A 23,850-nucleotide genomic window follows, 5' to 3' on the forward strand; every position below is an offset into this window, starting at 1 on the left:
CTTATGTCCCTGTGCATGGTTTAGACTCATCTCTCCGTCATTGTGCTCCTGTTGCCTTGCCGGATTGCAGACTCTTGCCTTGACAGCTCCAGCACGTGCACCAGCTAGCAGAGCTAAGCCAACGTGTTGGGGAGCAAATGCTGCAATACTGCTGCTGTGTGCCTTGGAGCCCTGGAGCAGCACCGCTCTGTGGAAGTTTCCAAAAAGCCTAAGGGATTGAGGTGCCCAATTCTTTGGGAATTAGGCAGTTCACTCTTGGAAAATCCCTGTCTAAAGCCATGATCTAGCCCCTTTGTGGCTATAGCAATACTAAAGGGAAAGGGCATAAACAAGCAGATTTTCTGCCACTCCCTGATTATTTTTTTTTGTTTTTTTTTTTTAAATGAACTATATGAATAGTGGAGCCTGAGGGATGGGGACCAGATTCCCAGGAATAACAAAACCAGATCCATTCCAATCCGTGCATTAATCTGCATCCACATGGGTGTTTAAATGACAGGACTGTCACCAGGAGCAAGTTGGGAGAGAGGCGAGTAGTGGATATAGAAGGATATGTTTGTATTGCCTAATGCAAAACAGATGGCAAATGGTGATGGGAAAAAGTTTGAAGGTTGTGTGAGCCTTTTGCAATTGGATCTAAAGCTGTGAGAAAGCGTCTGATTCAGACAGGGGAACCAAACCAGTTGAGATTCATGTGAACTTATTTGAAGCTGGGATTCTTTCTTAAAAACCTCACAACAAAACTTTTATTTTTACTGTCTTCTGCACAATCTGAGGCTGAGATTTGTGGTTTCGTAACAACCCTTGGCCGTTGGCTACGTGGTAGGTGTTGTATCAAGGCTGTAGAGGAGGAGTGAGGAAACCCAATACAGACTTGAGAAAACTGAGGAAGCAGGAGAAAAAAAATAGATGGTTCGAACTGTTACAGTTCTTGGAATTGTAGTTTGATTTATGTATTTGTATTTTAGTAGCTCCTAGAGGTCTCAGCCAAGATTAGGTCCTCATGGTGCTAGGCATTATGCAAACACACATGAGAGACAGCCCTACTGTGAAGAGTTTACAATTCAATAGAAGAGACAGGCAGAAGGTGGAAGAAAGGAGGTATCATTAACCCGTTTCATGGACTGCATACTGGGTAATGACATGACACGGCTCTGTGCTTGTAAAACTAAACTGGCTCTTTATCAAGAGAACTATTTACAGAGATGCTGCAGCTAGCATTCTAGCCATGTGCACGCAGACTGACTTTCCGGTGCATAGGCACCAACTTCTCCTGGCACCGGTGGGTGCTCGACCCCCGGCCCCACCCTGACTCCACCCCTGCCCCGCCCCCATTCCAATCCCTTCCCCAAAGTCCCCGCCCCAACTCCACCCCCTCCCTGCCCCTATTGGACTCCTTTCCCAAATCCCTGCCCTGGCCCCGCCTCTTCCCTGCCTCCTCCCCTGAGCGTGCCGTGTTCCCACTCCTCCTCCCCCCATCCCTCCCAAAGCTTGTTATGCCGCGAAACAGCTGTTTTGCAGTGGCAAGCGCTGGGAGGAGAAGCGGGGACACGGTGCGCTCAGGGGAGGACGTGGAGGTGAGGTAGGGCGGGGCGGGGAGCTTGGCTGCCAGTGGGTGCAGAGCACCCACTAATTTTTCCCCGTGGGTGCTCCAGCCCCGGAGCATCTACGGAGTCGGCGCCTATGTTCCGGTGCTTCCTCCAGAGTCTCCCCTCCTGCAACCTGTGCTCCAGATTTCCATAGCCCCATTTTGCAGAAGGAGAACTCAGGCACAGAGAGATGAAGTGACTTTCCCAAGATCTCACAGGGTGTTTGTGGCAGAGTTGGAAATTGAATTGAGTCCCAATCCAGTGCCTAGCTTTCCTCCTGTTTACATCCATTTAGTTTAGACTGGTGTTTTACTTCACTCAAACCCATGCCGCTTTAGTTGAAAGTGAGTTGTTTTTGGCGGAGCCTTTGCTTAAAAACCATAGCCAAAGATCTGCAGTGCTTTCTCTTGTCCCTAATCTACTGCCTTGCTTCAGTGGGCTTGTCACACCTTTCTTGGGTAAAACAGCTTAAGTCAGGGAAGAGAAAATCTGTTGCCCTGGCCTGAGGATTACTTGTTGCTTTGTATGTTGGCTCTCTCTGTCTGCCTGTCTGCCAAAACTACATTTGGATAAAACAAGAAGTGCAGTTTGTGGAAAGGTGCCAGACAAGGAAGGAACAGACTCATTTATCTCGGTGAGTGGGGTTAACAAGAAACAGGATCCTTTCAGAGAGAAAGTGACTCTAGAGATATTAGTACAACTGCTAGAGCTGGCTACGTATAAAATACACGGGTGGGATGTTTAATGAGCAGAGACAGGGTGAGGTTTTGGATCCAGGTCAGGATTAGGCTAGTACACCTCTACCCCAATATAACGCGACCCGATATAACACAAATTCGGATATAACGTGGTAAAGCAGTGCTCCGGGGGGGCGGGGCTGCGCACTCAGGTGGATCAAAGCAAGTTCGATATAACGCGGTTTCACCTATAACGCGGTAAGATTTTTTGGCTCCTGAGAACAGTGTTCTATCGAGGTGTAGTTGAATTCCAAGCCAGAGGGGAACTGAGGTTTGGGATAGATGGGACAGCATCTATCTCTCATAGCTGTTGGTGCGAATGGGTGGAAGTCATGCAAGACTAGCTGAATAGCTCCAAAGGGGAGGGTTTGTTATGCAAGAGGCATGGTAATTCAACATGTTAATCAAGTCTCTTGTTTTTATCTGTCCTCCACCCCTGCATGAGGAAGATGGCTATTTGTGAGAACCCTTTTACAGTAAGGGAAGTGTTATCTAATCATTGTGTGGGACTGGGTGAGTCAAGAGTTCTGGCTTTTACTCCTTATGCTGTGCTGAGCCCCACAGCTCCAGATGAAGCACATGGGTCTCCAGCATGTCTGAGAATAAGGCCTCAGTTTCCCTGTCTGTAAACAAGGTAATACCTGGTTAATATAGTGCTTTGGAATCTGCAGATTGGGAAGTCTGGTCTTGTAAGAGGATGGCCTTATGGCTGGTGCACTGGACTGGTACTCAGAAGACCTGGGTTCAAGTCCCTGGTCTGCCACAGACTCCCTGCATGACCTGGGGCAAGTCACTTAATCTCCGTGCCTCAGTTTTCCATTGGTAAAGTGCGGATGATGATGCTTCTTTTCTCCCATACTTTTTATCTGGTCTGTTTAGATAGTAAGCTCTTTAGGACACGAACTGTCTCTTACACTATATGTGCAGCCCCTAGCACAATCAAGCTCCATCTCGCCTCTCAGTGCTAATGTAATACACATCATAATAAGGGTGTGTGTTTGACTTTCAGTGGGATTCAGGTGCCTCATTTCCTTGGGCTCCTTTGACAATCCCAGGCAGCACCTAGCACAACACAGCCCCAATCTCTGTTGGGGTTGCTATATGCTACTACAGGGGTCGGCAACATTTGGCACGCGGCTCGCCAGGGTAAGCACCCTAGCGGGCCGGGCCAGTTTATTTACCTGCTGACGCGGCAGGTTCGGCCGATCGCGGCCCCCACTGGCCGCGGTTCGCCGTCCCGGGCCAATGGGGGTGGCGGGAAGCGGCGCGGGCCCAGGGATGTGTATTGTCCCCATAAATGCACTCTGTGTCTATTGATCTCTCTCTACACGTGTACATGAAATATGACAATAGTCGTTTAAACAAGAAATCTGCTTGGGCTATTAAATATTGTTTACCGTGGTTCCTTCTGATTTTATGAGAAATCTGTTTTCCGTATTAGCCCAGCTGTTCTAGACGTTAGTGTTGGAAGGATAAAGTGCATGTCTCTGTACTCACTTTTTCACTGACTACGCACCAATTCAAGTGCAACCTACAGAACCCTGCAGTGGAGGGTTTGAAACCCATACAGAGTTGCAGGTGTGGAGGGGGGGAATCTTACCAGTCCTTTTAACAGTTCCCTGAGAAATATACATTTAGTTGTTTTGATTATTCCCCATTCTGTCCCCCCTTTAGTTTTCCAATGTAAAGTCTCAATCTGCAGCTCTTGATTCTGTCTATGGAAGTACTGCTTGAGTAATGACTTCAGGGTTAGATCCATGGTTAAAGCAATTGAAGGGTTGTATGGTTACAAATAGAGAGAAAACAAACTGGGGTGGGAAATAGATGTGGCTTATACTTGCTCTTCAGGCAGATCATGAAATGATGTTTCGTGCTGGCCTGTTACAGCCATTTGGAGATTGAAGTATAAAAAGGATGATTTATTTCCTGCCAATTTGATAATTTTTTTTCTCCTTGGTCAAGGCAAAATACAAATCCGAACCAATGAAAAATGGATCTATTTAAGCTGAGTACAAGTCAGTATGGCTGGCTGGCTTGTTTATGTATTTTGGTGCATGAGCTTCTGAGAGAGGGAGGTATGACCGGAGCCAGGAACTCCTGAGTTATTATCCTGGCTCTGACACGGATTCCTTTCATGGTCTTAGGCAAGTCACTTAAACTCTCAGTACCCCAGTTTCCCCATCTGTGAAATGGGAAGATAGAGCAAGAGTGACGTGCCCAAGTGAGACAGTGGCACAGCTGGGAATAGAGAACCCCCGGGCTCCTGACTCCTAGTTCCTGGATCTGGCCAGTAGACCACAGCCTCCTTACAATGAGTCACTGGCAGAGCTCGGATGTGTGCCTCTCGCTTCCTAGACCACTTACCCACTCCCTGGGACGTCAGCACTGTCCCAGGAATGGATGTTACCTTGCGCTTCACCTAGCAGCTGCCTGACTAACTACAGAAGCAGAACTTGGGCCAGTAGATTTTATTTTCTTAAATAACCTTCCTAAGATGGCAATTCCTTCTCTTGGGGTTTTGTTTGGGTAATTTGGGAAAGTCTCCAATGGGAAATTGCTGGCTTCCTGCTTTGCCTGTTGCTCTGATGTTGGAAATCCCTGGTACGCCCCAGTGAGGCACAGGGTGTTTGCAGCCTTTCCGTGTTAGGATGCTCTCAGCCCTTTTTTTTTTTTTTGGTTTTTCTAACACACATATTTGTCCCTTGAAAAAAACACAGTTCACAGAGCGAATGGTTTAGCTCTAAGGGGGTAACTGGCTCATAGCTGCTGGCTAGAGAAAGGGTTGTCTTGTGAAGCCATTGGCCTGGGCCTCGGGGCCTGGGTTCAGTTCCTTGGCTCTGCCACAGATTTTCTTGGACAAGCTGCTTGGTCTCTGCCTCAGTTTCCCCTCTACTAGACAGGGTTAATAACATTTGCTTGCTCCCACCTTTTGTCTGACTTCTCTGTTTAGATGTTAAACTCTTCAGGGTTTTCTACTACTAGGTTTGTTTTCACGACCTAGCACAATAATATTAATACTTGGCTCTTACCCAGCACTTTTCATCAGGAGATCTGAAAATGCTTCACAAAGGAGGTCACTATCAATCTCCCCTTCGCAGATGGGGAAACCTTGACCTCAGTTGGGGCCTGTAGGCTGCACCATAAAAATAATGAATCATTATAATGGAGAAGCAGGGTCGAAGTGGGTGCAATATGGGAACAAGGATCCCAGATTTTTTGTTGTTGGCCAGGATAAGGACTGGCCGTATGTTCAATATCTGGGATTTGCACTAGGCATCATTCAGATAAGCCTCACGATTGCTGTTGTGGGCCTTCCTCCCAGAACGAAGGGCATTCTAGAAGACGGAACGTCTGGGAGACCGTCCTTTGTTGTGAGGGCTCATCTCCTCCTCCAGTGCAGATTTCTGAGCTGCAGAACGTTGCTGAGTTTTGAAAATTCAAGTAAACTGGAATATGTGGGTGGATTTTTAACCCTGAAGTTTGATTCAGAAGTTGTTGGGTTTTTTTTTTTTTTTCAGGGGGTGGAGGGTGGGGAATAGTCAAGTATAATGAATTGAATATACAGGGAGATGTGCTGACCTGGCTATTTGTGGATAACGTGCTAATAGAGCCGTATGGGGTAGATGTGCTCTACAGTCATAAGAACGGCCATACTGGGTCAGACCAAACGTCCATCTAGCCCAGTATCCTGTCTTCCGACAGGTTTCAGAGTAGTAGCCGTGTTAGTCTGTATCTGCAAAAAGAACAGGAGTACTTGTGGCACCTTAGAGACTAACAAATTTATTTGAGCATAAGCTTTTGTGGGCTACAGCCTACAGATTGACAGAGCCAGACGAGTACCCAGAAGTTACCTACTCCAGGACAGGCCCAACAAAGAAAGTAACAGAACACCACTAACCATCACCTTCAGCCCCCAACTAAAACCTCTCCAGTGCATCATCAAGGATCTACAACCTATCCTGAAGGACGATCCATCACTCTCACAGATCTTGGGAGACAGGCCAGTCCTCGCTTACAGACAGCCCCCAAAGCTGAAGCAAATACTCACCAGCAACCATACACCACACAACAAAAACACTAACCCAGGAATCTATCCTTGCAACAAAGCCCGTTGCCAACTCTGTCCATATATCTATTCAGGAGACACCATCATAGGACCTAATCACATCAGCCACTCTATCAGGGGCTCGTTCACCTGCACATCTACCAATGTGATATATGCCATCATGTGCCAGCAATGATCCTCTTCTATGTACCTTGGCCAAGCCGGACAGTCTCTACGTAAAAAAATAAATGGACACAAATCAGACGTCAAGAATTATAACATTCAAAAACCAGTTGGAGAACACTTCAATCTCCCTGGTCCCTCGATTACAGACCTAAAAGTCGCAATATTACAACAAAAAAACTTCAAAAACAGACTCCAACGAGAGACTGCTGAATTGGAATTAATTTGCAAATTGGACACCATTAAATTAGGCTTGAACAAAGACTGGGAGTGGATGGGCCATTACACAAAGTAAAATTATTTCCCCATGCGTATTTCCCCCCACCACACACACACAGTTCCTCATATCTCCTTGTCAATTGCTGGAAATGGGCCATTTTCATTACCACTACAAACAGTTTTTTTTCCTCTCCTGCTGATAAAAGTTCACTTTAACTGATCACTCTCCTTATAGTGTGTATAGTAACACACACACACAGAGAACATGAAACAGTGTGTGTGTGTGTATCTATCTATCTATCTATCTCTCTTCCTACTGTATTTTCCACTACATGCATCGATGAAGTGGGCTGTAGCCCATGAAAGTTTATGCTCAAATAAATTTGTTAGTCTCTAAGGTGCCACAAGTACTCCTGTTCTTTTTGTCTTCCGACAGTGGCCAATGCCAGGTGCCCCAGAGGGAATGAACAGAGCAGGTGGTCATCAAGTGATCCATCCCGTCATCCATTCCCAGCTTCCGGCAAACAGGCTAGGGACACCATCCCTTCCCATCCTGGCTAATAGCCATTGATGGGCCTATCCTCTATGAATTTATCTAGTTTTTTTTAACCCTGTTATAGATGGAGAAGTTCCATTACACTACTTAGTCCACTTTCCCTGCTGCCAGTGCAGATTGCCCCCACTGCTCTTATGATCTCAAGTGCTTTTCCCAGTACAGTTTTAGACTGATTTTTTCCAAATAGGACCCAAGGGATTTAGACACCTCGCTCCAATTGGAATGGGATGCCTCCCTACCCCTTGTGCCTTTGAAAATCTCCCCCTTAAATAATAACTCGTAATAGATTTTATATAAAGCTTTTTGTCCCTAGATATCAAAGCCCGTTACAAAGGGGCATGAGGACGTTGCATCCCTTATTTTACAGGTGGGCTTTTTTTAGATGTGTCCATGGTCACTCACTGGGACCGGTGGGACTAGATCGTCCAGTCTGGCCTATCCGCTGGGCCGTGATGCTGCCTCAATAGCTCAAGCAATGGCGCTTCCTCTGTATTCAACCTTACCTTGTCCCGACTGCCTCCCCTCCCCACTAACATAATTGTAAGTGGTCAAAATCTGATATGGGCGAATCCTCCCCAACCCATTTTGAAATGGGCTCTTGTCTTCATTATGTAGCTAATGTAAATGATTCTGAACACTGGCTTGACATCAGGAGGCCATTTCAGGAAGTGCTCCATAAATAAACCCTATACCAGGGGTAGGCAACCTATGGCACGCGTGTCAAAGGCGGCACGTGAGCTGATTTTCAGTGGCACTCACACTCGGGCGTAGCCAGGTGTAGCGAACAGGGAGAGCGATCACAAAAAAAGGCGCCACCCGCTGCGGCGCTTTTACTGACGGGGCGGCGCTCCGGGTCTTCGGCAGCAGTTCGGCGGCGGTTCCTTTGGTGCCGCCGAACACACCCAGAGCAAGTGAGGGACCCATCGCCGAAGTGCTGCCGAAGACCCAGAGCGCTGCCCCATCAGTAAAAGCACCGCCTGTGCTCGGCGGGAGAGCGGCCGCTGACCCACTTCCCCTTTAGCTACGCTACTGCTCACACTGCCCAGGTCCTGGCCACCGGTCTGGGGGGATCTGCATTTTAATTTAATTTTAAATGAAGCTTCTTAAACATTTTAAAAACCTTATTTACTTTACATACAACAATAGTTTAGTGTTATATTATAGACTTCTAGAAAGAGACCTTCTAAAAACGTTAAAATGTATGACTGGCACGCGAAACCTTAAATTAGAGTGAATAAATGAAGACTCAGCACACCACTTCTGATAGGTTGTCGACCCCTGCCCTATCCTGACTGACTTAAGGGCTGAAAATTCCCTTGGCAAAGCTGTGTTGGAGCATTTGCTGCAAGAAACACTAGGCCAAAGAATCTCGGCCTCTCCTCAGGAAATCTCAATGGGAAAGAAATGAGGTTTTCTCTCTGGAAATGCAGTTCTATTGCCTGTATCTACAAGTAAACCTGCTCCTTGGCAATGCATCCATCTTCAAGGTTAAGAGTAGGGAGGCTTTTATAAGATGGACTTGGAAAAGAGAGTCTAGATTTCAAATCCGGCCTTTGGAGACACAGCAAAACTCTAATACTCCCTGCCAGGACAGTATGAAGCTGTGCAGTGTTTCGGGAGACTCTACCAGATCCTAACAGGGAGGAGGGGGCCTTGTGGTGCAAATGGGTTTTCCAGATTTGTGCTGAGGGAGCCACACAAATATATAGTCTTGCAATCACCTTCTACTTTGCCATCAGGATCCTGTGCGCTTGCATTGAGGTGCACAGGCAAAAGGCCTTAACGCCCTATGAGCTGGGATTTTCAAAGGGGCCTACTTCAGCTATTTGAATAGTGTTAGCCCTATTTTAAAGGGGGGTAAACTGAGGCAGAGAGAAGCTAAGCAATTTGGAGCAGGGACTGTGTTTTGTTCTGTAGTCGTATAGCACCTAGCATAATGGGGTCCTGCTCCATGACCTGGGCTGCTTGGTGCTACTGTAATACACCGCATAAATAATGAGGTATAGGCCAAATTTTCAAAAGTGACCTCTGGTTTTGGGTGCCCCCTTTGAGACACAGTATGGTTGAATGTTAAGCACCCACAACTGCAGTTAAAGTTAATGGGAGCAACAAGAGGTCAACACCTCTGTAAGATCAATACCTAGGCATGGGTTAAGCCAGTCAATCAAAATGAATGGATGCTTGAAAAAATACAGTCTAAGTGAGTTGCCCAAGGTTACTGAGTGAGTCAGTAGCAGAGCCCACAAGAGAGTGCAGGGATTTGAGCTGAGTCCCCTCCTCTAAACACACTAGGCCAGAGCCTCAGCCGATTGACTTTGGTGGAGCAACGTCTGTTTGCAGCAGGTGAGGATCCGGCTTGCGGCCTGTCGTATTTAGCAAGTTACACACAGCGATCACATAACCAAATGCGGGCTTTCTGGATCCTTCCTATCCAGGGCAGATGTGCTGATTCTATTTCTAGGCAACTCCGAATCCAAACGTGACCTTTCCTGCCTCTACCAACTTGTATTTTTAATTGATTGCAGTGGATCAAAGCAGCACATGTTCCTTTAATGTGCTGGGCTTTGTTCACTTTTAAGTGATTAAACTTGGGGAGGGGAGGGGGAGAATTCCACAGCTGTGAAGTAACCATTGGGAACCATATACTCTTTATACTGTTGACAAGAAAAAGGACTTCTCCTGGAAGCTTCATAGAAACTTGCATTAGCTTTTTAATTGCTTGCCACAGCAGATTTTTTTTTCCAGTCAGCCTGAGCTGAGGGCTTGAATTTCTGAGAGTTCTGCTATATTCCTGCCCTCACATACGCTCAAAATGTGAAATCCATGTGGCCGTTGTGACTCATCTTCTGTCCCAAGTGCATTTCATCTAAAGGAGAAATCCAGTTTGAGCAAACAGCGAGTACATGCAAACAGCAATTGAAGAGACCCGCTTTTTAAAACTTCTGTTCTTGGGGGCTGAAAGGAGGGAGGAAGGATAACCCAGGGACTTGCATGCTAGCTTGGGATTTGAAACATCTGGGTTCAATTCCCTATCCGCCTCAGGGCCTCCTGTGTGTGACCCTGGGAAGTCACTGTGGGTATGTCTACACTGCAGTTGAAGGTGTGATTAATGCTAGCACGTTACAATCTAGTTAGCATGGGTAACAGTAGTACTGTAGATGTGGTGGGCTAACAACCAGAGTACTAGCCCGTCAGGGACCCTGGGTACCATAGTACTGGCGTCCATAGTGAGGAAAATGATGCACAAATACATTGCTGTGATGATATGAATTTCAGGCCCTGCTCACTTTTATGCTTCTGAGGCCAGATCCTCAGCTGGTGTAAATCAGCCTAGCTCAGTCCCAGGCATGTGAGTTAAGGCACAAAACAAGTAACGCCTAAAATACAAAGACAGTAGCTACCTTTTCCCCCCCGTTACAGCATGCTAAATGCTGCCACACTATGGAAAGACGCAGCCGTAGCTGGCAAGCGCAGAGTGGGCGGGAGACCCATTGCAGTTGGATCTTCAATTGTGCACACGTTTGTAAAGTTTCCCCTGGTGCTCAGTGGAGAGGACGTTTTAAGCAAGCTGAAAAACTGAAAATAAAAATATGGCTCTGCTATAGCCAAGGGTGGTGATGTTAAATGAAATAGACTAAAATAAAAATATTATTTAAACAACAAAAATATCTCATGTGAAGGATCTTTTTAGAAACTCCAGAAATGTCCTATTTGTAAAGGTCCATCCGGCCATAATACTTTTTGCATTCATATTTAATATGTTTTTTGTCAGGGCATATTAAAGTCCTGTACATAGGTAGGTAAAGTATCATCGCTTTTGTAAGCTGGAGAAACAGACACTGAAAGATGAAGTGACTTGCCCAGGGTTGCTTAGAAGGTCAGTGGGGGAGCTGGGAACGGGACCTTCTGGACTCCCTGTGCTGACTTTGCATAAGCCACTTTGTCTTCCCTGTGTCAATTTATTCAGCTGTAAAACAAGTCAGGTGGAGAACCCAGGTGCCCTGACTTCCAGTTCCCTGATCTAACCATTCGGACCTGTTGCCTTGCTACAATGCATCCCTAAAATACCCTTTTTACCCTTAGAACATGAACATCCAGGTGGAGGACATAAGGATCCGAGCTATTCTTGCTACCTACCGCAGGCGTGTGCCTGTTACGGAGGGTTACGTGGAGGTGAAAGACGGAGGGAGCTGGAAGCAGATCTGTGACAAACACTGGACCGCGAAGAATTCCCGAGTCGTCTGCGGCATGTTTGGATTTCCGGGCGAGAGGAAATACAACGCCAAGGTCTACAAGTAAGAGGGGAGCTTTTTATAAGCCTTGGTCGTGTTTCCCGAACACTCGGGCCTTGTTCAAAAATGCAAATTTCAAATTATAGCAAAGACCTAGAAGTGGGCAAACCTCGGCCAGTTGCTTCATTCCTGTGGATCAGATTTTACTTCTGTGTAAATATTTTAAATGTCGGGCACTTCCTTTTGTAACCAGGGGTACATGAGGCCAGTTTGAGCCCAACCTTTTTGGAGGAGATAAAGTGATGTGAACAAATTATCAAAGTTATATCTGTTTAAAGTCAGACAAAAAGATGGGCTTGGTTCACTGTCTTTCTATTTCCAACTACTAGATAGTCCTAATATTCTTTCTTTCTTTTTTTCTTTCTTTGTGGGCTCTGTGTGTGTAACATACGTATATGACTACGGTCTGAGTCCTGCACTTAGATCTTTGTGGAGGCCCATCAATCTCAGAGAGCCTGAGCAGGCATAGAGGTCCGTCTGCATAGATCCAGTTGTATGATCAGGGCCGGTACATGCCGTGACAGCAGTTTTAACCGATTGGAATTGCAGTAAGACAGGTCCTTGTTTTGTCTCATAACGCAAGATTCCTCATTCACACGACTGCATAGAATTCAGGGTTTCACACCTCGGACGAAATGTTTACCAAGCTTCTCTGGTATTTGCGCCTCACCTGGGCTCACCCTCCGTAGTTCCTGGGTGTCTGGCTGCCAACTCACTGAATTTAAGGATTGTGAGTTAGTTGCTGCTCAGCAGCTGTCTGCCTTGGAGAAATTTTCCAATAATTCTCCCACTGTTCAGCTCCACTGGAGTTAGCAGCCTTGGGAGCTCTTCAAAAGCTGGACTGCCAACTGCCTTCACTGTATTAAGCACCATGTCAATTAGCCCTGCTGTGAACGGGGTTAGATGACACGCCGCTTGAAATGTCGGCAGCCTGTCTACGCTAGGCCTCCCAACATGGCTGCTGCCTGTGGATCTGAAATGATGTTAGCAATGGTGGCACATTAGTCAAGTGTCCCTACTGTAAACAGGGCTTTACTGCTACTCTATAGTGCGCTGTCTTGCAATATCCACGGAGGGCATAAAATGAGGGAAGAGAACGAGGGTTATTTAGTCTGCAGAAGAGAAGAGTGAGGGGGGATTTGATAGCAGCCTTCAACTACCTGAAGAGGGGTTCCAAAGAGGATGGATCTAGACTGTTCTCAGTGGTGGCAGATGACAGAACAAGGAGCAATGGTCTCAAGTTGCTGTGGGGGAGGTCTAGGTTGGATATTAGTGTAACCCTTCTGCCCATCTAAGTTGGCAGCAACAAGGGCCGGGTTCTGTATCTAGGGGTTCCGTTTCAATAACACAATGCAAAACCGGCTCGAGCCCCCACCCAGTGACCTGGGACAATTACATACCACCCCCCTGGGTACCTCTAAGAGGCAATACTTCCCCTCTCGCAAGCACGGAGTCTGAGTGTAGCAGAAAATGTTTAATAACCTGAGGTAAACGACATCAGCATAAAATTGGAAAAACACCACAAACAGGATTCATAACACAAACCATGAGCAAAACCCACCCCAGCAAATTGGGCTGTGTCCTTTCCCTTTGGTTCTTGAATCCAGCAACCCAAAAATCACCCAGAGTCCCCAAAGTCCAACACCCCCAAAGTCTCTTGGGTCCAGCAACCACCCAAAGTCCCAAAAGTCCAACAACCCCCAAAGTCTCTGTCCCTGGTCAGTGCAGCCCCAGAGTAAAAGGGGGGGCATGCAGGGTGTTAAGGGGCACCTTACGTGATCCGAGGCTGGCCAGCTGTCTGTTTCTCCGTGGGGGTTTCGCCGCAGCCTTTACCACGAGCCAGCCCACTTTCCTGCCATCCCACGAACTGCTCCGCTCTACAAGCTGCTCCACTCCGCTCCGCTCACCGACCTGTGATCCGTTCCAGCCGTCCCCGCAAACAGCTCCACTCGCCGTTCCTTGGGCCGCTCCAACCGGCCCCGCAAGGCTCCATGCCGCTCGCTGCTCCTCCAGTCATCCCCACAAATTGCTCCACCAGCTGCTGAGCAATATAGCTTCAGGCTCCCCCACTAGTTAACACAGCCTCAGTGATCTCAGCTCTTAATAACATTAGCTCTTTTGTGATTTCAGCTCTTAGCGATTTCAGCTCATAGTATAGTAGGGGAGCCCCAGTGCTGGTGCACCATTGGCCCAAAGTGAATTCAGCTCAGCAGCCTGTAACTAGACTCCTAAGGGAATCAAAGTTCGCTCTGATATTCAACAGTGGAGAGAGGAGGCGGTGCAATTGGTGTTTCAGACCCTCAGAGGGGGGCCCATACCATCAGGTACAAATACCTGTCCCCATCCTCTCTCAATTCACTGGGTTTTGTAACCCATGCCCTTTGTCAAGCAAGTGCTACTTAGGTAATGGTGAAGGACTCACTCAGTCCTTCTGTCATACAACAGTTCCACTGGCCTTTATTCACAGAATCAGGGTAACAAAACTTTATTCTTCCTGCCCCAATAATAGAGAAACTGGGGATCCCATACCAGCCAAAGTAATCACTTTCAGTTGCTGTGTTTCATCCCAGGCGAGTGGGTGTGCCCATGCAAACAAGATCAGCCCCTGGAGTTCTTTTCCACACTCGCCATAATTCACCACCAGATGTCAGGGTAGAGCTCATCCTGACTCTGCTTACATCAGGAAACACTATTTCACTAGGAGGGTGGTGGCGCACTGGAATGGGTTACCTAGGAAGGTGGTGGAATTTCCTTCCTTAGAGGTTTTTAAGGTCCGGCTTGACAAAGCCCTGGCTGGGATGATTTAGTTGGTGTTGGCCCTGCTTTGAGCAGGGGGTTGGACTAAATGACCTCCTGAGGTCTCTTCCAACCCTAATCTTCTTTGATTCTATGATCCCTGGGGGAAAGCCTGCAGTGTCCTTTTGGCTGCATGCAGAATAAAACTAGCAGGAATCCTGACTGTCCCGCTGCGAGCTAGCTTGCTGCAGATTTGTTTTTGTCTCCAGCTAGTAACCTAAACACATTTTGCTCTTTACAGTTTACAACAAGGCAGCTGCAAAATAGCTTATGCTAAGAAATCATCCAGTTTCTCCCCCAAGTCCATGATCTATGGAGCTGGACCAGGGACTAAGCTGGTGGGGGAGAATTTTATTCGTAAGAAGCAATAGTTGTCGTTTTTCCGCTTGTTACTTTAGCTCACAGGCGGGCTGTTTCTCTAGGTTCCTGTTGGAGCTGACTGGCTGCGCTTCATGTTTCTCGTTAGTAAGATGAAGACAATCGGTTGAAAAGGTCCTGGGGCTGGAATACTGTAAAGCAGCACAAATAAAACACCCAAACTAGAGTTTTTTTGTTTTCCGGCGTCTAAGGGATACAAGTGGTGAAGTCGTAATTGCTACCAGGCGGTCTCGTGTTTTGTTCTGGACTATTGGAGTAGAGGAACGCGTGTTTCCATCCATGCCTGTTTTCTCTCCTGAGCTAAAGAGATACTGTTGTGCTCCTGCACTGCACATCAGAACCACATAATCAATTCGCTCTAATAAGACCAAGCAGATCCTTCCTGCTCGGCACTTAGAGGTGTTTCCAAGAAGGATGGTATCATTTTAATGGTTGGAAGCAACTGTACTTACTAAATGATGGCTTGGTAACTTTCCTTCAGCCCACGATAGTGCATGTGCCAGGGAGATTTAGGCTAGATATTGGAAAGTTTTTCCTAACTAAAGGATAGTTAAGCACTGGAACAGGTTACCTAGGGAGCGTGTGGAATCCCCATCATTGGAGGTTTTTAAGAACGGGTTAGACAAGCACCTGTCAGGGATGGGCTAGGCATACTTAATGCTTCCTCAGCACAGGGAGATGGACTTAGAGCAGCGGTTCTCAAACTTCGTTGCACTGCGATTCCCTTCTGACAACAAAAATTACTATACGACCCCAGGAGCCGGGACTGAAGCCTGAGCCCACCCGAGCCCTGCCACCCTGGGCGGGGGATCAAAACCAAAGCCCAAGGGCTTCATCCCCGGGTAGCGGGCTTGTAATCTGAGCCCCACCACCAGGGCTGAAGCTGAAGCCTGACCCCTGGGTGGTGGGGCTCAGGGTTTGGCCCTGAGAGGTGAAGCTCGGGCTTTGACTTCAACCCCAGGCGGTGGGGCTCAGACTTCGGCTTTGGCCCCGGCTCCAGCCAGTCTAACGCCAGCCCTGGAGCCCCCATTAAAACAGGGTCGCAACCCACTTTGAGGTCCCGACCCACAGTTTGAGAACCACTGGACTAGATGACCTCTTGAGGTCCCTTTCAGCCCTACATTTCTATGATTCTGTGTGCATCATACCCACCAAGATGCCTTTGGTCTATCTGAGGTGGGAGTCATGTTTCTAGGTACATGCAGTATCTTTCCTTATGTTCTCTATTAAGGACTGGGTTATTTACCTTTAAGCATTGTAAGCTGAATCTTGTGCATGTGTGTGTAGGATGTGTTCAGGTGCATAGTTATGGATGAGATAAAGTATGCTCTGTGTGTACAGATATATATTTAATCAGTACACATTGTGTGTGTGGATTAGGATATTCAGATCAGGGATTTTTGCATATTTCTAGTGCATATAAAAATAAATAATACAGCATTATTAACCCAATGTTACAGATGGGAGAAAAATAAGGCACTGAGATTTAGCCTGATTTTCAGAGGCACTGGGGATGTGCAGCTCCCTGGGACCACAGTCTGAGTTGTGGATACTCTAAATACCAGCCTCTAAGTGACTTTTCTAAAGTCACACAGTAAGTCAGTGGCAGAGAACCTAGTGCCTATTCCCCTGCAGTCTCCCCCTTGTATCTATGTGCCAGGCCCAGCTACAGGTAAAAGGGAGAACTGATATCTGAGCTGTTGATACCCAAATAAAGATATTTGGAAAATGTGTTAAATATTTTCCACAGTGTTGGAACAGCCTGGGGTGTGATTGTGCCAAAGGAGGAAAATTTTGAATTGTGTTTGTACTTTCCTAAGTACAGATCTGTCAGACTTTATTGGATTGTCACCTCTAAAAGAATTGTTTCCCTTCCTGTGGCATTGCGTGTGTGCCCAAAGTTACTGGAACCCTGCATTTAATGCATTAAGACTTCTTATTAGGGCAAAGCTGTATTGAATAGTGGCCTGCCAGGACTAAGTAAAACTCCAAGGGTCCTGCCCCATAGGCATGTGTTAAATCAGGGCTGGTGTCTTCAGTGGTAGTCTCTGCTTCGGTCACTCTAAAGTCCTTCTCAGGAATCCAGGTCATCTGTCATATCCTGCAAATCCAGGGCTCATCCTCCATTCTGTAGCTTATTCCGCCCACTGTCTAGTCCTATTGAATAGTGGTTTGAGGAAGGAAAGATTTCATCCCTCCCTGGTCACGTGGAATGAGCTTCTTTCCCATGTGAGAATCAAGCCCTGTAACGTTTTTCTCAGGCTTCGCACGGCATAATTTGTAAATAGCCTTTTCCTGCGAGTGGAACCTTTCACACTGTTATCCCACAGCTGGGTAACCAGATTTCAGATCCGGTTCCTAAACCGGCTTTATAATGCTGCAGGTTAGGGGTTGTGAACACCCCCTTCCATATCCACAGTCATCCCCTTTCCTGCTAACTGCAGCTTGGCAGGCTGAGCTAGCAGAAATTCAGCTTTGCTTCTGCACCATGGTGGGAGGTGAAATAATTTGCAGATGGATCCTGCTTGAAAGAAAACAACTTAGCTCATCATCCTCTTGCTGCCAAAGTTTTATCCCTCAATATAATTTAGCTTCTCCATTTGATGGCACAATTTCTGTTAAGAAACAAAACAAACCTCAGTGCATTTTCCATGCTCCCGTTGCTCCTTCAAAGCTATTTATTTAAGAGCTTTCATAAATTCATCTCCCAAACCCCAGTTCCCGTGGTGGAAGGGGAGCAGTATGAGTTCCATTTTACAGATGGGCAAATTGAGGGAAGATAGGTTTATGGTCGGATATCCTGAACCTCTGCAACTCTCACTGGAGTGAGCAGGAGCTCAGTCCAAGATGGTCAAGAGAGTATAAGAGCTGGGAATAGAACTCAGGAGTTCCTGGCTTTCTAACCTGTATTCACATCAAACCATTCCTTTCTCATCTATGGCTGAGAGCTGCCCTCAACCTTAAAATCATAAGATCATACATCTGTGTTTGAATTTATGGGGCAATGCATTGCGCCCTGTCTGGAGAACAAATCTCTGCAGGTTTTTACTGGGAAAGCAAGATCCCCAGTAGGCAGAAGACAACAGATCTGGCAGCTCCTCTGCCCTGCTGCACAAGGCTGGAGAATTCATGCTTGCTAACTTGTGCAGATGCCTGCCCCAGGGGGAAAGTTAATCGGGGTGGAGATGCTGTCTTTCAGCAGAGCCAGAAACCGGTGTCTCAGGCCCACTGAATCAGAGGGGAGAGTATTTGATTGATTTTTTTTCCCTGTTAATCCATCGAAGGACAGGATTAGCTCCCCCTAAATTCCCGATGATGCTCCATGCTTACCTACAGCAGGTGGCCAAAATCATTGCTTCAGTTCATTATACCATGGAGGAATTTTCCCCAGTGACTTTGGCCGGCGGTAGCCACTGGTTTATGCTCTTCTCTAATGAAAGCCGTTTATGTGGCCCCTGGCCCCTCTCACACCATTCCTACCAAAGCAGGGCTGCTCTTAGCTGAATCTTGAACCTTCCCTCAGACTGATGATGGGGCTCTTGCGTTGTTTCCATTAAAGCTGATAGAGGGACAGTTCAATGGATGGTGAAGATCAGTTTTTAACGACCCATTAAAAAACACTCAGTTGATTCTGTCTCTTAAACTCTCAGGACCTGAGTCTTTATTCATATCCCTTTGGCATTGGTAGAGTTACTCCTGATTTACGCCAGTGTCAGTGAGGTTTGGATAGGCTCCTTTCTGTATCATCAGTGCCAGAAAGTCTTCAATAATCTACTGGGTAGCCTAGGGAACTGTAAAGTAAACTGTAGTCTACAACCTTTGAAAATCCAGAATCTGTCAAGGGAGGTAAGCTGACAACAGGCCCAGGGCATTTTCTGGGTATTAACAACCAGTTTACCAAGGGCTATTAATGCCAGCCAGATGTAAATACCTCAAGAAATTCCTTGGGATGAGATCATTATTTGCTATAAAAAGACAGCCCTTCATTTGCTATTATAAGGCAGACCCATGTTCCTTGTCAGCTTGCAAAATTCATGTAACTCTTGGCGTGTGTATGGCGGGTCAAGGATTTCCAGTGTAAATGCTTATAATGCTTGTATTTTTCTAATGAACAAAAAAACTGAATCCCGAACAGCCAGCTCTCATGAGTATAGATGTCTCAATGTAGGGCCAGATTCTGATCTCCATTACACTGATGTAAATCCGGAGTAATATCAATGTTCACTGAAGTCAGTTTTATTCTCAATTTTACCCTGGTATGACTGACAGCAGAATCTGGCCCCTTGTTTGTATTTCAAAGTGATCAGTTATTAACTTTGGGGTCACTTCTGCTGGGATTTTCAGACCCCTAAAGGAGTTAGGTACCCAGTTCTCGCTGCCTTTCAATCCCAGGCTTCAGTCGAAAGCGGAACTGGATGTTCCTGTTAAGAAATGGCTGGCCCAAACCCATCAGCTGGGTTTCCTTATTTGCCTGCTGTGCGTGTTTCTTTCTAAACGGGATGTTGACTTTGTTACTTTTGCGCTCTAGCTGGTGACTCCCTTTTAAACTTGTGCCAGGGAGACTTAGTTGGGGGTGGGGATGGATGGTGGAATAGAGCTGTTCAAAAGGTGGTTTAATTTTTGTAATTTCAATGAAATTTCAAAGTTTTGCTATCACCGCGCCTCTGAAAACCAAACAAAGCTTGAGTGATTTTTGTCCTGGGTTTCTATCCGTTTGACTTTTAAATTAACTGTCTATCGGTTTTGGGGGTAAATTTAGTGGTGGGGGAAGATTTTATTTTTGGTTTGACAGCCTTGGAGGCCTTCATGTACAAGACAGACAAGTTTCCTCTGCACAGCTCCATGATGATGGAAGGATCCAGCTCTAGGAAGGTTACAGCTCCGTATCCAGGAGCCACTGCAGCCTAGACACCGCTGCTGAGACTGACGACAAGGATGGGCCATTAGAACCAACTGTTGAATGGTGGATTCTGTCCTTTTGGACAGCTGCCCACTGGGAAGCGGACTGAGATCCTATTTCATGTGGCCCCTCTGAATGGTCATCAGATGGGAACAACTTTCAGTCGCTTCCAATCTAGGCTGGATTGACACCAACAACCTAGTTAGCGGGAAAAGACTCTCTCTCTGCCAGCTCCCTGAACTGTTCAGCTGCCCTCCCCGCATTTTGGCTTTCCTTTATCAATGCTACAATTAATCAAAATCTTAGCTTCATTTCTTAGCGCTTTGTCCACCTTAATTACACTCTCCTAGCTACCTTTCGGATCACTGTCACTCCTTTGCTACTCACTCCGGAATAGTGGCACATGTGGGCTCTTGTAAAGACACTTCTGGATTACAGTTGTGTGTTGGCTCCTTTGGATTTTGATTAACTTAATTTGCAGAATCTCCCCTCGGGTGGTGGTAGATGTCCATTCATTCCAACCATTTTAGCTCAGATGCAGCCATAAGACAGCCTTGTGTTTTCGGTTGGGAGGAAGTTGAACAGTTTTTGGTTTTGGTTTTTTTCCCATGGGCTTATCTCTCCTCCACTCCGCAGTCACTGGAGTCATTCCCACTGAGCGATCCAGTTTGGGAGCAAGATGTGGAATCTCCTGCCAATCTCCTCTGCTGTAAACGTGTCATAAGGAGAGTTGCTCTCCTTAGGCTCGAGGCTGTTAACACTGCAGCTCTGAGAAGCGTTGGAGAGCCCTTGTTTTATCTCCAGTTTTGCCATCTTCCCCCCAGCTAGTTTACTGGGATAACAACTATGTCAAGGGCCACATTTTCATGGGGCCTGCAACAATGCACCAGCTTTATTTGCTCTGCACCAGTTTGCATATGCCCCCCCGCCCAAATCCCTGCATTTTGTGCAAAGTGTTAGTTTATGCCTGTGCAGCGTGTGGTGCAAGTAGAATTGCACAAGTGTGTCTGTGTCCCTTTGGGTGGCTGATCCAGAGAGAGGATAGTCTCCTGCTACTGCTCCCTGCTCATGGACTTAGTCCTTTCACTCAAGTAGCAGAGGTCTGAACTTCAGACCTGAGATCAGTACTTGGTGACAGACTAAACAAAGGGTGATTACACAAGGAAATGTATCTGTGGCCAGTCAATCTTAACTTGATTAAATTAATTCTTTTTAAATGTAGTTAAACCAGTGCAACTTCTAAGTGTAGATAAAGCCTGTATCACCCTGCTCTCAGCTTCCCTGTCCAGCTTCAGGAAGCAGATGAGATATGGGAAAGATAGGAAAATTTCTGTACTAATCCATTTGCTAGAAATTTAGCAGTAGTTTTCAGTTAATCCAGGGTTCTTTTAAAGTTCAGCTGCAGTATTTGTCTCAACAACTTCTTGTGGCAGGGAGTTCCACAGGCTGGTGGTGCAGAGAATGATTTCCTTTGAGTGGTTTTGAATGATTTCACTAGCTGTCTGATTTCCTTTTTCTTTCAGGATGTTTGCCAGCAAGAGGAAGCACAATTATTGGGCTTACTCCATGGACTGCACTGGCAACGAAGCTCACATCTCCAGCTGCAAACTGGGCAACCATCTCAGCGTGGATGCCGAGAAGAATATCACCTGTGAAAACGGGATGCCTGCTGTGGTGAGCTGCATCCCTGGGCGTGCCTTTGCTCCCAGCAGCAACAGTGGCTTCCGAAAAGCCTTTAGGCAGGAGGTAAGGAGACAGCTCCAGCCATCCCACTAGAAAGAGCTTTGATGTTATGGGTGTGTGTTTAAACTGCATAAATACGGTCAGCTATCGGAGATGTGGAAACTTCAAACATCAAACTAATTTCATCCAGCTCCAATAAGACAAATTATTCTGAATGAATGCAGTGTAGTTTACCATTAGAAACAGTTTTATCCTAACACAAGACAGGCTCCAATCCTGTAAAGACTCACCCATGGGCATAGCTTTATCTACTGAGTGGTCCATCCACTTAGTGGAGCTGTTCACAGTGAGTAAAGTTTAAGCATATGAGTAAATCTTTGCAGGATCAGGGCTGTACTGTGTTAGGACAAAAATGCTTGTGTGTGACTGACGGTAAATTACGCTGCATGCATTCAGGATAATTTGTGGTGGTGTTAGAGCTGGATGAAATTAGTTTGAGTTTTGAAATCTCCATGAAAAATTTAATCCGTTTCAAATTTCAGCCAAAAATTAGAACAACAAAGGGGGTGGGGGAAGAGGGAGGAGTTTTGACAACTTTGTCCTTGTTTTTCAACCAACTATAGCACTGGTCAGAATGTTTTTGAATTCCTATGCAATTCTGACCAGGAAAAAAAAATAGTTTTTTGGGGGAGATGTAATTTATTTCCTGTTTTTGAACATTTCTACTAATAATTATTTATTAGTTGTCACTTGCACTATAATAGTGTTTTGAGGCCCCTCCCCATATCAGGACTGCATTGTGCTAGGTGCTGTACGTACACATAATAAGAGAGAACCCTGCTTTAGGGTAGCTTACAATTGAAAGCTCCAGTCTGTAAATTGTTCTGCATAGGTACTCCTCTATTGATTTCCGCCTGGCTCCACATGGAGCTAGTTGCAGGATCAACATAGACAAGACAGTCAAAGGGTGGGAGAAGACTGGGAACTGAGGCGCAGTGAGACTGAGGGTATGTCTACATTGCAATAACTGTGTGTGATTGCAGCTTGTGTAGATATATCTAAGCTAGCTTTAATCTAGCTAGATCAGAACAGTGAAGCTATGGCAGCGCAGGCTGTATAAGCCCACCTAGAATCCTGGGTAATTATTTGAATCACTCACCCGCACTGCTAGGTCATTATGCCTACACAAGCTGCAATCAAACCCTGGAATTGCAGTGCAGCCGTGTCTAAGCCATTTCCCCGATGGCGTCAGTGGCAGATGTAGAAATGGAACCCAAACCCGCTGAGTCCCACTCCCAATGTCTTAAAAACAAAACCACCTGCCTTGCGGTTCTTAATTCCCTTCCCCTCCACCAGCAGAGTTCTCTTGACAATGAGCGTCCCAGCACATAGATTGCGTTGAGCGTCCATCCTCCAATCTCCCTGCCGTTCTAACTCGGGATGCTTGGCTCAAGATGTTGAGGGATTCGTTTAGCGCCGAAGTTGGCAAGGCAATAAGCAAGTAGGAAGAAAATACATATATCACAGCTTCGTTTTGAGTTGTTCTGCTGAAGCCAGTTGAACAATTGCCTGGCTGCTCCTGGGCTTGCTGGTTCGCAGTTACTTAGACTCTGCTGGTTAGTCTCTCACTATAGATATTGTACATACAAAATAGCCAAGATATTGGATTATCTTCTACTGACAAATACCGTTGAGTGACAGAAGATCCTAGCACGAGGGCTTGTTTGGATTTTAAGGGGATTTAGTGCTGGGGAAATGTCAAATTGACCTCACCCATGGAGAATGAAGCTTTGTGATTTACACCCATCCCCACCCCGGACAGGCTCAGCACAGGTAGCATGATGCCCTGCCAACCTGTCTCGCCAGGAGAGTGGGCCCTGGGGATAGAACTCCAATCACTCTTTTTGGCTTCTCTGCTGAGGCTGCCGACAAATAGGACAGTGAGTAGAGTGGTGGGTTTGGTGAGGTGGACACCAGGACAAAGACAAAACTTGCTTCACAAAGGTCACCAAAGAGTCATGAGGTGGGAAAGGCATTTGGTCACTACTAAGCTGTGATAGATTCAAGCTAGTGACCCAAGTCTGGGTTTTCTACATAAAACAGCGTGGCCTAGTCAATAGGTCACTAAAATGGGTGTCAGGAGACGTGGATTCAGTTCCCATCTCTGCCACTGACTTACTGTAACCTTTGGCAGGTTACTTCCCCTCTCTGTGCTTCTGTTTCCCTCCCACCCTTCATCCATCTTGTCTGCTTAGATCATACGGCCTGTAAAGAAGGGAATGTCTCTTACTGTGTGTCTGTTCAGGGCCTGCAACAACAGGGCCTTGATCTTGGTTGGGCCATTGATAATTCACACGCCTGAAGTTATTCACGTGAGTGGTCAAGTGTTTACAGGATCTGGGCCTCAGAGATGAAAGGCTGTGTAAACCATAACTACGCTTCTGAGCTGTTCAAATCGCCAATTAATTCTTT

The 23,850-nt window shown here is 46.4% G+C and overlaps 1 protein-coding gene across 2 annotated transcripts in view; it reads left to right on the forward strand.

Annotated features, from left to right (window-relative positions):
- Positions 1-23,850, forward strand: part of LOXL2 (lysyl oxidase like 2) — a 91,799-nt gene that overhangs the window by 33,779 nt on the left and 34,170 nt on the right. For both annotated transcript variants that reach the window (XM_024213513.2, XM_024213514.2), the window contains 2 exons: positions 11,413-11,624; positions 21,219-21,441. In XM_024213513.2, coding sequence (XP_024069281.1) covers positions 11,413-11,624; positions 21,219-21,441 — 435 coding nt within the window. The remainder of the gene's footprint in view (positions 1-11,412; positions 11,625-21,218; positions 21,442-23,850) is intronic.

This window comes from Terrapene carolina, unplaced genomic scaffold (genome assembly GCF_002925995.2).
Source record: "Terrapene carolina triunguis isolate 2854851 unplaced genomic scaffold, T_m_triunguis-2.0 Scaffold53, whole genome shotgun sequence".
Taxonomy (NCBI): domain Eukaryota; kingdom Metazoa; phylum Chordata; order Testudines; family Emydidae; genus Terrapene; species Terrapene triunguis.